Source organism: Aptenodytes forsteri, unplaced genomic scaffold, assembly GCF_000699145.1.
Source record: "Aptenodytes forsteri isolate BGI_AS27 unplaced genomic scaffold, ASM69914v1 Scaffold66, whole genome shotgun sequence".
Lineage (NCBI taxonomy): Eukaryota > Metazoa > Chordata > Aves > Sphenisciformes > Spheniscidae > Aptenodytes > Aptenodytes forsteri.
Window position 1 is genome coordinate 4,320,562 of NW_008795131.1, and position 14,852 is coordinate 4,335,413.

The window sequence follows — 14,852 nt, forward strand, 5'->3', positions numbered from 1 at the left end:
CGGGGCTGTTGCAGGAGTGGCCTGTGCTGCTGTGCTTGGTGCTGGCACTGCACTGGCAGGTTGGTGGTGCGCAGGTTCAAGCAGCCCTGGAGACGGGGCTAGAGTGGTTTGCAATTCAGAGCACGAAGTGAGCGCCCAGAGGTGGCTGTGCGGTGTCACTTGCGGCCACGGGGTAAAACGTCCAGCCTGGAAAGTTGCTCTTGGTTGTCTGAGGATCCAAGCAGAGCTGCAGGGATGTGTGGCCGGGGTGGAAGCAGCTGCCATCTGCGTGGAGGGGCTGCACAGCTTCAGTGGTGTCACTGGACGCAGGACCATGCCTCCTCACACGGTGCATGGAGGAGAAAAGTCTAGAAAGAGAAACATGAATTGCAATAAGTGAGAAGCCTGAGCCATTCCCAGCAAAAATTCCTTGTAAAAGTGAGACATGTTAGTGATCCCACAGTGGAAAGCAACTCAATTCCCTGATGGTGGACAGCACTGTAGAACCTCACTGTACAGGTGTCAGTGAATCAGGCCTGTTCATAGAGGCTGCCACACAGTCAACACTGAAAATGTAGTTGACATGAGCATGGTAGATTTTTGCACCGCTGTGTCCATGCCACATCTAACCTGTTCGTTCTCTTCCCGGTGCTTCTTCGAGGTGCAAAGCACTTTCTTGCACAACAGCTGTTCATAACTCTCTGCTCAGCACACACATTCCCACCGAAAGCCTCGTTTCAGGATTGGCTTATATCCCCATCACTTCACATCTCTTCTTACGCTGTATCCCGTCTCTCCGCATTTGATTTCTTCTCATGCGCAGAAAACAGACTCTCAGCCATGTCAAGTGGTCCCTGTTATGAAGACTGCTGACCGCCCTTTTGCTTTTCTGTTCAGGACGCTCTGGGAGGATCTCATCTGCGAGGGCTGCGTGAGAGACGTCTTCAGGGAAAGAATACCCTTTTTGGACATACTGGTTGGGGCAAGGCTTACGCTACGGGCTTTTAGGCAAGACGGGTTTTACTCAGAGGAGCAAGAACACCACCGAGGGAAAGGAATGGAGCGCCTGGCCTCCTTCAGTAGTAAGTACCGTAAGATGACATTTGGAAAGTGTTTGCCATTGTTTAAAGACATTAGCAGCCATCTCGGGGAGGGAGACAAAAAACTAGCAGTATTTGGTCCACAGGGTCACTTCTTTGATCAAATTCTCAAGAGCACAAGTACGTGAATGATTCAGTGGGAATTCAGGTCTTTTTTTCTATCTACTTCTTATAGTCAGGCTAGTTCAAATCCATTTTCTTGGAAAAAATGTGGCTTATAACTTGACAGTCTATTTATTTTGACTACTTTGCAATGAACAGAATAAGAAAAACTTGCAGAGCAGTGTTTCATTCCTTGTTCAGCAATCTGAGCAGAGTCTGAGGTTTGGACGGGTTACAGAACAATCTTGTTGATGCCTTTGCAACCACAGCAATATGCTTTGCGAGTCTGACTTGAGGTAGATGGATGGGAGACCGCAGCTGTCTGTGCAGTATTCTCCACAAATAAGGTCTTGGGTCTGGTCTTCAGTGCAGAACATGAGCATGGGCACCGGATCAAATCAGCCAGCTAGCACAGCTCCTGGCGTCACTGCTGAGTTGTACGAGGAGGCTGCTACAGAGAAGATTTTCCTTTGAGTCCGTTGCACAAGTTTCGGTTTAGCCCTCAGTGTATCAGGTCTAGCAGGGATGCAGTGCCAACATCTCTCTTGCAACTCTAGCTGAACAGGGAACTTTTAACAGATATTTGGAGAAGCTGCAGTAGGAGAGAGGTTATATACAGTTGAGGTCACTTACAATTACTGGGCACAAGTGAATTTAGGTGATTGCAAAACCAGTGCCTTGTTTGTGTTGCATGAGATTTACTTTTGGCTTCGCAGATGACCCTTTTGATAAGCCTCCATGCCGAGGTTGCTCTTCATACCTCACAGAGCCCTACGTTAAGTGTGCTGAGTGTGGGCCTCCTCCCTTCCTCCTGTGTTTGCAGGTGAGTGCAAGGATAAAAGCAAAGGCATTCATTTCTTTGAGAAAGTCATCAAAGGCCTGTCCGGTGCCAAGCTGCTCCATAAACACATTAATAACTGGTCTCTGTAAACTTGTATCAACACACTTATTTGCTCAGGGACAGGGAAATGACAAAGAAAATGTTGGAGGCTGAAGAACTTGGGCATGAGCAGCTGAAGCAGATCTTTGTGAAGGCAGCCAAAGCTACCTAAAGACATGCAGTCAGCCTGACTGTGTAACGGAGCATGCCGCTGCATGTCTAGAGAGGTATCGTTTCTGTCATTTTTTATGGCATGGAAAAGAAAAGCCATCAAGAAATACCCTTTCCCTGTCACCACACATTGGTTTTTTCCTCCCAAATGGAAAAGAAAATTTGGGGAAAGTTTGCAATATTGACAATAATTGTTTGTGACCAGATACAATTCTTTAAAAATTATGTGTGTGATCTGATAACCACAGAAAGTACTGCTAGTTTTAATTATTAAATAAATAAGTTTGCGTTATTTATGATTAAAAAATGGCAATAACCTCTAAAACTGAAAAAGGAGCTTAGCCTTTTGCTCAGATACGTACAAAATGCACAAAAACATATTTTTGTTCATTTACCTGTACTTAAAAAGAAATTTAACTGTTGAAAATTGCTGCAAACCATGCTGGTGCTTTTTAAACAAAAAAACAAGATTAAAGGGAAACTGTGTTTTCAGTGCTTAAGAAATGCTCTGTGCTCTCTTCCTGGAACGATCCACTTTAAAACATACCACCAAGCTTCTTTCACCTGCCTAACTTTGCCATAAATACTTAACAAAAAAGTATGTCGATTCACAGGAGTTATGTCTTGGTGCAAAAGACAAGTAAGATACAAAGACAGATTTAACATAATTTTAACAAAGATTTTTCTACCATTCTATGTTTTTTCTAAAATGAAATCAGAAAGTTGAATAGATTTTTCAGCATATCAGGTGGTCAGTTTTGGATACCCAGTAGTCAGAGAATAAAAGGAAAAAAGGGACCAGTTAAAGTGTTTTCAGGGCAGAAGCAAGAGACTAACATAATGCTAATCTTTTGTTCTACAGTGTTTCACACGAGGATTTGAATACAAGAAACATCAAAGTGATCATACTTATGAGATAATGGTAAATATTCCTTTTAGATAACGCCTACTCAATCTTGAGCTTTCATAACTTCCCAGGAGTTAGACCCTTGCTTACTAATATTACATTGAAAAGTTAAGTGATACAATTCTTTGATTCAGAGGTTTAGAACTACTAAAAAAAGAAAAAGTATTCCTTGAGAGCAAAGAAAAATATCCACCTGGAACCTAATGGAATAGTGGAGACATTTAAAGCTATATTTTTTTATTGTGCCTAGATAGCACAATGCATCTCACTAGACTTCCAATTCTTTAACCATGTGAATCAACTTCTGTTTCTCTATTCTTGTTTTTTCTTCCCCAAAATTAATAATTTTAAAAGTCTTCAGTAATTTTTATTGTGTTTCATAGCATAACATTGTTGAATTACATCTGGTAGATACAACATGTAACAGTATATCAGAAGATCTGTAGTGACAAACTAGTTTTTACTGTGGTTGATGACCCAATGCCCTAAATAATTCAACAATTATTTGATCAGGTTTCATGGGACACAGTAAAAGTTTTAAAACTACCAGTATTACATACTATGTTGCCCTGTAGCTTAGAACTTCTTTTCTCTTCATGTGGTGGATTATAACAGAGGATCACAGCAGTTTGATTTGCTTTTATCTTCTCTAGACTTCGGATTTCCCTGTCTTGGATCCTAACTGGACAGCTCAAGAGGAAATGGCACTCCTAGAAGCTGTGATGGACTGTGGATTTGGAAACTGGTGAGAAGTTAGTGGTTCAGCCAACTTCAGTGAATGATGGGTAGTTTTTCCTTTCATTTCACTGGGTCTTACTGTTGCATACATCAGTGCACACCGAATGTTCAATGACTTATTATGGGTGAGACACTAATTTAGCAGCTAAAGTGGAAGAATGGGGTAGCAGATTCTGTTTTCAAATCTGCTGTTAGATATGTAAGGAAATTGTTAAAGACTTCTTGTGAAATGCAGGGCACCTCCAGTGGAGAACAAAGTTCCCTCAGTTTGCATTAAAGTCACTAGGTTTTGAAGGAGCTCAACTATTGCACAAGATTTTCTGTGCCTCAGTTTATTTCTATGTAAAAACCAACTACAGAAATTTCTTACCTTGTGTGATTTTGGTTTGCTTACAGTTGACTAGCTAGGTATTAATTAAGTTAATTTCTGTAGTTGCTACAGGATTTTTATGCATTTGTAAATAAAGGAGATGTGTAGTCATGAGTTATCTCTCTTCTCCTTCATGAAAAAATAGCTGTATTAAAAGTGTAGAACTCCAGACTTCACTGAAACAGAACTGTGAGTTCTTATGTGTACATTGCTGTCATAATTAAGACTGAAAACTGGTGGTAGTTATGTTCTGCAAGTATGCTGTCTAGTACGCTTTGCCCTACTTAGCAATACAAGTAATCTTAACTTTTTCCTTAAGCACTTGGCTTTTTTCAGCCTTTACCAAATAAAGGAAAAACTGACTTTTCTTCCTGGAATCCCTTGCATCCAGTTTTTACTTTAACAGAAATTAAAATGATTGCTGCTGGTGGATTTTTTTTTTTTTAAAGTCCTCAACTTACACAGCCATTTTATTAAGACAAAATACTTCATGTTTCTAGTCAACCACTTTTCCAAGAAAGTTTGGCAATGATTTCTAGAATGCATTTTGTACAAACATTTCAGTGTTTAAAAAAAACCTGTTTAACATCACTACACGAAAGGGGAAACCACTATCCAGTTAAAATCGCAAGAGAAACTTGAGAAGCAGAACGCAGTTCCGGACTTAGACTTTACCATTACCTGGAGTTAGTAAAATGTATAAAAAGCAGTCAGATAACAATACTAAATTTTCAAACATATAAACCATTTGGTACATTCCATCAGCCAGGGAGTTTCTCATGTAAAGACAGTGAACTGCATTGCTCGTGACCACCAAAAAAGTGCTCCCTAGCACTGTATCAAACGTGCAAGTATTGGCTCAGTGTCAGTAGGCAAAATGTGAGTTCAGACATCATCACAGATCAGTTCTCTGCATACAATGCGATCAATCTCTTGTCCAAAATTATCTTTTCCCACTAGAAAAAATCCCTCAACATTTCTGTGTTCTTCATATTAAGCCTCCCCCTTTCCCCACTTCAGGCAGGATGTAGCCAACCAGATGTGTACAAAATCCAAGGAGGAGTGTGAGAAACATTATATGAAACACTTTATCAACAATCCCTTGTTTGCATCTACATTACTGAACCTGAAGCAGGCGGAGGAGGCGCAGCACAACGAAACAGCCATTCCTTTCCACCGTGAGTATCCCCTGCCCACTAGCACACGGAGGGAGCTTCCCACAATGTCTCTGCTCTTCCAAAACTGGAATGAGCAGCCTTTCAAGAAAGGCATGCACCACACATACAGTTTGCTTTCATTCCCCAAAGGAGAGCTTGTTCTGATGCCTAACTTGAATAATGTTAGTAGTAGGGTTTTCTTCACACTGTGTTAAATCATTGGTGTATCAAATAAACAAGACTGCCAGTTCAGTGGGAGAAGGGAGGGAACAGAGTGGTCTGATACAAACATCAGTTCACAAAACGAGAAGTTCCTGCACAGCCAGCGGAAATGGTCACTCACAGAAATCACCACAGCAAAAGCCTGGATGTGCATATTCATTTAAAGGACATGCTACCTCAAAGCTACTTCACATGTGGCACGATATAACAGCATGTCCTTTGTGGTAAATACCAGTGTGAGTTCTCACCGTCATGCTGGGGTGGTTACTTTTCTTGTCCAGACCCTGCGTAGCAATGTTAACTGAGGAGGGGTTTCTACTTTTAAAACATTTCATCTGATTATCCACTGTGTAGCGGGCCTAACTGCTGATGTGATTTGTCATAAAATCACTCCCTTTAAACTGCTGATTTCACACCTCTCTCTTTAAAACTGCCTTTTAAAACATGTATGTTAAATTTCAGCAATTTAACAAATTTTCAGTTTTTCTTAAATTTAACATCTTTAGAATTCCCCCAGTCTAGCAGCTGTTCCATTAGAAAGCTCCCCAAAATGGCTGGGTAAAAAGATTCCTTGGTGTCTGGAGGTTTAAATTTCACGATAAAGTGGTTAAAGATAAAGCAGTAGGAACTGGACAATTTTGGTTCTGTCCCTGGCTGCCATTGATTTTTTTATGTGACCTGGGCGAAGACAAATTCTCTGTGCCTCGGCTTGCTTTATCTGTAGCATGGGACTTATAATGCTTAACTCCTTCACAAGTGTGTTGTGAGCTTCGGTCTGTTACTGTCTGTAAAACACTGAACTCCTCAGTTAGGAAGCGCTGTGAAAATTCAGAGTTGTATACCTTTAATTGCAGCTCTCTGTAAATGGCACCCAGAAGATGGCAGATTTAACACCCCTGTTGCTATTAACTAAAAGAACCTGCGCGCTGAGACCAAGTGATCTGCAGAGGTTTACTGGGGGGATGCTGAGCTCTGAAATGTAGAGTTTACATTTTATAACCTATTTATTACCTTGAATTTATGTGTTTGACTTTTGAGAACACTATGAAGATCTCAGATTACTGTGTTTTTCCCTGGATGAACTCAGTCTTTTTCTAAATATAACGCTGAATAAAAGCCCAATCAGGGTGGTTTTCTTCAGCTAATTATTCCCACTTCTCCTGCAGAAGAAACACCTATTTACGGATCGTTTTGTATTAAAAAAAGACCCCACTCCCTACACAACAACTAAAAACCTTTATTTTTTCAGCTGCTGATGATCCCCCACGGCCTACTTTTGATTCCTTGCTCTCTAGGGATATGGCTGGGTACATGCCAGCGAGAGCTGACTTTGTTGAGGTAAGACTCTCTCTTCTCCCATTATTTTAAATTTGCTCCTGAATGCAAGATCAGCAAACGGACACTTGTTTGCCCCTGCCTATAGGTCTTTACTCTTCATATAAAAAACATTAGAAGAGAGGACAGGACAGAGTGATTAAACCAAGGATTTAATTACAGAGGTGGCGCTGCAGGCCTACAAAGCTGCTAGCAGGCAGTCTGTGAGTCACTGGCTTTGTGTACGCGGGCTGTAAGGCATGCTGCTGCCACCAGATGTCCAGTAATGAAGGCCTCTTATGTAAGCGGACTAGATGTTGTGAATTAGATGCTTAGCAAAAGGGGTCAGCTTCAGCATGCTTCTATTTCGTTTGCCTTAGAGAAGCACGTATGAGCCTGATCCAAAGATCACTTGAAAGACCTGCATTGTTTTCAGTGTTTCTAGCTGTGGGCCCAGGGCCCCAATTCCTGTTGCAAAACAAGCTCCTGTACATGAAGTAATGAATTCAGCCATATAGGGGCTCGTTGATTTTGTACGTTTGAGCAGAATTTCCACCACAGTGTGGGAGTCATGGAGATTACCTGATTAATTCTCATTATCCTATCACAGCATCCTGTTCCAGTTCCAGCCGTGGGGGTGCACATTATACATTCCCTAGTTAAAGCTTCCCTGTGATGTATGTTGCTCAAGGATGGAACCTTGTACAACTGTGTATGAGTAAATATCTCTGTTTTCAGTACTTCCAAGTGTACTGAAACTTCATACGAATTTTTTAGTGCTAGTTAGTGACCATTTATTAATCACCTCTGAACAGGAGTTTGACAACTATGCTGAATGGGATTTGAGAGATATTGATTTTGTAGAAGATGATTCAGACATTTTGCATGGTAAGTCCCATATTTTTGTACATTGTCTGAAAACAATGTTCCAGAGTGCCTACACAACATTTCATTGGGCCTCTTTTTCTCTACACACCTTTTTAAAAGTGAACATACATTTTTAATGATCTCACTTCTGTGTGCTGGGATTTAAACACTGGCATTTCTGTGGTCCTCCCTTTCGAATCTCTTTTAAAAGCTCTTAATCAACTGACGTACAAATGGTACTTATATATAGAATAAAGCACTTCACTCACTACTGAAATGTAGCCAGGTTTAAAGTAGAACATGACTGAAATCAAATAGTCTTCACCTGTAGTAGGCATCTCTTTAGGAAAGACACAAATGATGTTTTATCCAGTATGAACTCTAGAGAAAGTTTAGCTAAGTAGAAGCAAATTATCCGAGATAGCAATTTGTCTGGAAACAGGTAGCAGTACCTCAGTGTTTGAATAAACAGACCTACAGGCCTGTTAAAAAACAGAAGCATCAATGCTTTGACATTACTTCCCCTCCCTGGCTGAAAGATATTCTTTCCGTCTACATAATGTCTGTGAGCATCATAGCAAGGCACAACTTTTGTTCTGATTCAGAAAAGGGAACACTTTCTTCTCTGTTACTAATACCCCTTTCTCCTACTATATCTAGTTTCTTAGAAGATCTGTCACTTTCTCTAACCTCTGTTAGTTTAGGAAATCTGGTATCAGGATAGGTATTAATACAGGCAGCAAGGAGGTATGTAGTTTAAGACTATGTGTAACACATTGAAACTGTTCTACTCTTGAAGTTGTGCGGTTTTTCATGCGTTAAGCATGCACGCTGAGTTATAGTAGCATTAGCTGTATGTGACAACTTTTTTATTGTAAAGAGGATGGTTCTTGTTATGAGTCCAACTACTGCTACTGAGTTTCTGTGAACATAGCTGCCTTAATAATACCAAGTAACAGGAATTATTAAAATGACGTTTTAATCCATAGAGAAGAAAAGATGGTAATTTTCCCCACATTTATAAGTACATATAGTGTTTAAAAGTACTGTGTTTATGCTTCAGAATTCTCCCATTTATGTCAGGCAGTTCTAAGCTAAAGCCTTAGTATCCCTTGGAGACAGACAAATCCTGTTACGTACAGACAGTCTTTCCAAACTTAAAAAATCAGTTTGAAATTTAGCAGTGTACACAGAGCTTTAAGGAATGCAACTCCCTCAGCTCAAAAAAGGTTATGAGAATCGTATGTCAGTCTCTCTTCCCTTTTAACATTTATTGAAAGGGGGATTGTCTTGTGGACATGTCACGGATTCATCATGCCATCTCTCTACTGTTTCTTTTTATTACTATGAAAAGATACGTTTTCTTGCTTCCATGTCCTATTCTGAGGGAAAAGATATGTTTTCTTGCTTCCATGTCCTATTCTGAGGCCTGGTAAACTGAAAAAGCAAAATAATCTCCTAGTTCTGTTCATTAATTAATAGCTTAATATTCATTCAAGCTGGTTTACCAGCACTGTCTTCCATACCCCTCACACCCGTCTTCCTCCCACTGCACAGTTCAGCCATTTAAGATATCTCCTACCAGCCTCCTGTTTAAGTTGTCGATCTGAATGCAAAAATCAGCTTTCCTCATCTCTTCAGAATGTCATAAAGCTATGCAGGGCCAGACCCTTGGTCTGTCTAGCTCGGTGTTCTGTTAGTACCCCATAGCAGACGCACAGGAGAAGAATGTAAGAAAAGGCAAGTACAGGCAGATGCTTTTCCTGGCACATCTTCCACATTTCCTACAGTGATAAGTTTAGAGACTTCTTGAGCCATACGTTGTGTTCAGACCATTTTGACCAAAGGACCTGTCCTCCATGAACTTAGCTAACTACTGTTAGAACTATATATATTTGTACTTCTGCCCCCATAACATCCTGTAGCGGTGAGTTCCACAATTGAGTTAGGAGTTCTACAATTTAATTGTGTTGTGTGAAAAAATACTTACTTTTGTCTGTCAAATCTTTTGCCTGAAAATGTCATTGGATGTTCTCTAGTCCATTCTTTAGTTGTCTTCAGTATTTAGTATAGGACGTCAGGCATTTGCCCTGTGAAAACTATTTGGCAGAGGTTATGGAGCATGACCAACTACATTTTTGATCTCTTAGCTCAGGAACTCTGGCATCTTCCTTCCCACAGCTGTCCTAGATCTGCCCATGTGAGAGAGAATGCCTCTAAAAAATGAAGTCCCAGGGTCTAGGCAGCTGTTTTTCTTTTACATGAGGCATCTTGGGGAGAGAAAGAATTATTTTCTAAAAAACTTTGGAATTAGATCTTTCCCTTCTCCAAGTTAATACAAAAAAGGAAGGAGCCACATGCTCCCTGTCCTGCAGTTTTAAAGATCTCAGATGCTGACTTTGCTTGATTGCTCAAGAGTATTTTGCAACCTAATTGTAGGATTTCATACTGTAGAACGTGGCTCAACACTTGGATCTGAAGGCAGGAACAGGCATTTGGATGATTTAAGAAGCGTTTGTACTTTCTAGTTAACAGGCAGAGAAGGTTGTGAGGCAGCCCTGGAGGCCCGGGTTCTCGTAATCTCTCCCAAGGGTGCCTGTTCCACTACTTCCAGGCAGCGGCTCTAACGTGCCTCTCTACCCCAGCCCTGCCCACTGGCAAACTTCTTACACTAGATCTTACAGAAACGTCCTTGAAAAGCAGTCCTGTGGCTGTCTTCCACTCCTGCTTGAGACAAATTTTTGCCGGCCAAACAGCAAACTTTTTTTTTTTTAAAAAGGTAAAGATATAAAACAGGGTTTTAATTGATTTTATAGCCCAGAGAAACCCAAATGGAGTCTTGCAGCATAGGTTAAGTATCAGGTTTGTGAAAAAATCCTCAGTTTGTTTTCCTGCCATACATTAAACCTCACTGGGTTCAAGATTAATTTTTGAAAACTACTTTTATATTCCATTTTCTGAAAGTTACTCAAGCTAGACCCGGAGAACACACTGACCAGAATAATTCCTATGGTCTCGCTTTCCTCTTTTGTTTCACACGTCGCAGATCAGTACTGCAATGTCTAGGTTGCACGTAACACAGGAATATTTGATGCTTTCATTAGAACAGAATTCCTCCTTCTTCCCTTTCATCCACATTGCTCTGCTTTTCTTAAAATTTTGTAAAAATCATTTTATAAAAAGTTCTAGATCTAAGCTGCTTGACCTCTGTTTCCTGATAGCATTGCATTTTCCCTGTTATATTTTCCTGTCACCCTAAACAAGTTCTCAGTATTCCCACAAGAAAGAAGAGTGCAATTTAATACAAGGTGGAAAGACTCCCAGGCAGCCTTTTATGAGGAACACAGAAACCTGTACCTGCTGACTCACCAGCTCCTCCCACCACACAGGAGGTCACAGGCGTTGTTTAGTCACTTCTTAATATTAGTGAGATGGTAGAAATTATATGAAATCGCTCATATTTCAATTAACTTCTTGAACTGTTAACTTTTATTCAGTACTCGCAATATCATAAGTGCATGCAACTATATATTGCAGTTAAACAAAAACATAATGGACATACCAAAAGAAACTAGTTACAAATCTAATTCAGCCCAGAGTGCTTGAATATTTCATGAATTACAAGTTTTAATCAGACTGAATTGTAACCTTCCTAATTTATCTTTTTCCTGGCTTTTTCTCCCCTTTCCTTCTCATGTAAATGATTTTTACTTCTAACACTGGAAAGTAATTGCTGAAACCGCAGGTTTAGAAGTGCGTGGAAATAGACTGCAACTCTGGCTGTACAGTAGTGGAATTTCATTTCATAAGATACAAGGCAGTCAATATCTTTCTAAATATTACATGATGTTTATTCTTTTGTGGAAGTTCCTGACATGCTCCGAAGGCAGATACTCTGTTTGCCTAGGGTCCTGCTTTCCCCTAGGGAGGGTGGATTTGGATCATAGGCATTAAGTTTGTACGAACCAAGGCACTGGATACACAGCCTGTTTACTTTGATTAGTTTGCATTCTTCCCATTATTTGGGCTTTGCATGCCAAACAGAGGTTAGCTAGCCTGAAACAAAGGTCTCACTCATTAGTGTTCAAAAAAGTTTTTGCAGTCCAAATGAGGCTGAAGAGAAATGAAAAGCAGAGAAACTGTTTTGGACACACTCTTGAGAAACCAAAATATTTTGATTTTTTGGAATGAAGAAGGGAGCCTTGAATTTCTGCCTATCACGGGATCCTTCAAAACTACTCTGACCATCTGAAAGAACCTTATCATTTCCCAAAATGGACACTTTGAACACAATGTCAGCTTGGATTATCTTAAGTTACCAGTACAAACAACTGCCTCTCTAGTATAATGCATGGGGAAAAGCACAGGCAAATCATTTTCATTCGTACAGCATCTCTTTTCTCATTTCAATGCAGCATGTAACAATATAGTAGTCTGAGTTATTCATGCATTCCAGATTTTGTAATCGGCTGTTCCTGTGTGAATATGTCTATTAAAAACAAAAGCCCCTCCAAAAGTGCACATCTCAGCAAATACTAATTTTTCTGTAAGCAGAAGCTCCATTTTTTTTTCCTTTATTTGTTCTTATGAATATTCCTTCCCTTCCCCAGTTGATCATAATTTCTTTCAGAATATTGTGCACTCAGGTGAAAGCATCAAAATGCAATGGTTATAGGTGCATAATTACTTGTGATATTTATAGAGGTTCTCCAATGCAATTTCTGCATGTACTTATTAAGTTCTGCCCACACAAACCCCAGAAAATAACGTTAGCTTTGCTTGCAGAGGGTTTAAAAATACAAAAATATTTTCCATAAATTGGCACCGATTCAACACTTAGTAATGTATTTCATTCATGTTTAACTGGCTGTATTTGCCAATTTTTTGTTCCCACATTTAAGCAAGAAGGAGAATTTGCTACCTGTGCTTGTTCTTAAATTAGGAAACTTAAATACCTTTTTATGAAAATACATGATGATTCTTGAACACCCTGGCCTTGCAAGAAATTTGCAAAAAGAAGTAAGAATATTGTACCACCTCTCCTATCTTCATACGTAATCTTTTGCTCCTCGATTAACATCAGGTCAGTTTTGTATAAATTGAAGATTTTTTTTTGCTAATACAGGAACAGCAAGCGTAACTCAAAACTGTTGGCTCTTGAGCTAATACGCACAGCCTTTGGGCTTTAGCTGTCCCTGTTTATAAGAAATTTTATTACCCAGGGGACTGCACAGATGAATTGCCTAGAGGCTAGGGGCTTCCTGGTGTTTACATATAAATACATATTTTAAAATAGACACATAACCACACTTCTTTTTTAATTGCATTATTAATTATTTACTGGAGAGTGCAATCAATAAACTGCCAGTATCAGTTTTGCCCTTTTCTTGTAACTACAGAGGGAGGAGTGGATTCTGGATTCTGTCACACTTGGGCCACCCCTGTTTGCACAGCACAGTGGGCTGAAAGGGGACGTGCTCTTGCTTAGTTTCAGAGAGCTGTATGTGGTCTCTACAGACTGTAAAGCCACTGTCAAGTCTTAAGCCTCTTCCTCCTGAGAGCATATTGAAATGATTAACGTAAAGGAAGAAAAGCCAACCAAGAAATCAGCCAGCTCTACGCTTATTTAATGACCTAGAATTTTTGCATTATTTAACAAAATGAGGGAGGGGAAGGTGATAGGTGTCTCCTTATCCTTTCTTTCAAGAATTTACCAAAAAAGTTTATTAACCTAATGGTTACAGGAAAAAGAAGCTGAAGAATCTCCGAGTGGATCAGCCAGACTGCAGACAGATTTGATTTTGAAAAGGATATGATTTCTAATGAGCATGTTTTTTTCCTGTGCTTCTTCACATGGTCGTGAGCTGTTCTCTTTGTTCTTCTGGCAGACGGATAAGTTTAGAAGTTAACAAGCTAAAATCTTGTAGATGTTTTTGAGAACTGTAGCAAAGGCTACTTTGAATCTTCACAGTTCAGAACTGTGTCTTTCTATTTTTTGGAGTTCCTTGTTCTGTGCAAAGAAGCCTCTGTCCAAAGATGATACCTCAGATCCTTAAATCTGATAAATTTGCTTTTCAGGAGAAGGAATACTTAACAATTGCATGTATGAAGGAACAAATAAGTGCTAACAGTAAAACAGTCCAAGAAGGGAGAGGAAAAGAGTTCTCAGGATCTACCCAGGTTCATGCTTACAGGCAGTACTGTATTTGGAAGGAGTAAGCAAAAGAAAGCTTCTACAGGTAGCAAGTATAGTCTGCAGAAGGTTAGCCTCTAGTGAGTTTATGCCCCTGTAAAATTGCCACGGGATTTTTAAAACAGCAAAGTAGAGTGAAGTAGAGTGACCATTTCAGCCTACCATGAACATAAAGGCTTGAAAATTAGCCTAATACAGTGATTACTTATGTATTCTGTAATCTTTTTTTTATTATTATTTTGCAGCTCTGAAGATTGCAGTTGTAGATATCTATCATTCCAGGTTAAAGGAAAGACAGAGAAGAAAAAAGTGAGTTTTCAAGCATAATTGATTTCCTATAGTATCCTTCCAGACAATTCCCATGCATGGAGACCTTCTGCTATGAGATTTGCATGACAGGCTTCATCCTGGATGTGTGGTTCTCCTTCTGTGCACAGATTAAGATCAGGCACGTGGCTTTAGCAATGGTACCAGCCCAGAAAACAGAGATTAACAGACCCTGATACTTATTTGTACACATGGTTGACAAAGGACCTCTACACACCATAACTCTCCTTTAAACTCTCAAACCAAGTCATTAATTGTGAAAAGCGTATTTTCCAGTCCTTTTTAGTGCGTGAAAGTCATGTACGCAGTGTTCTTCATATCCCCAATCCAGTTATACATAAATAACTAAGCTTTTAGCACACCTTATGAGATCATGTAGCCGTTTTGCAGAATGAGAAACTGAAATACTATCTGGGAAACTGGTCACAGATTCAGGGCTAGGAACCAGAAAAGAGGCAAATTTCTGTTCCTTTTGTTCCCTAGGTAATGCTGATGGACTGCACATAATTCATTTTCTACTTTAGG

General features: G+C 39.8%; 2 protein-coding genes across 2 annotated transcripts in view; both read left to right on the forward strand.

Annotated features, from left to right (window-relative positions):
- Positions 1-987, forward strand: part of CUNH17orf78 (chromosome unknown C17orf78 homolog) — an 8,641-nt gene extending 7,654 nt beyond the window's left edge. Inside the window, exon 6 of the mRNA XM_019471782.1 lies at positions 877-987. Coding sequence (XP_019327327.1) covers positions 877-987 — 111 coding nt within the window. The remainder of the gene's footprint in view (positions 1-876) is intronic.
- TADA2A (transcriptional adaptor 2A) overlaps positions 881-14,852 on the forward strand; it is a 24,315-nt gene continuing 10,343 nt past the window's right edge. Inside the window, exons 1-8 of the mRNA XM_009278244.2 lie at positions 881-1,061; positions 1,898-2,004; positions 3,095-3,154; positions 3,793-3,884; positions 5,268-5,425; positions 6,876-6,964; positions 7,756-7,828; positions 14,246-14,309. Coding sequence (XP_009276519.1) covers positions 1,037-1,061; positions 1,898-2,004; positions 3,095-3,154; positions 3,793-3,884; positions 5,268-5,425; positions 6,876-6,964; positions 7,756-7,828; positions 14,246-14,309 — 668 coding nt within the window. The 5' untranslated portion in view covers positions 881-1,036. The remainder of the gene's footprint in view (positions 1,062-1,897; positions 2,005-3,094; positions 3,155-3,792; positions 3,885-5,267; positions 5,426-6,875; positions 6,965-7,755; positions 7,829-14,245; positions 14,310-14,852) is intronic.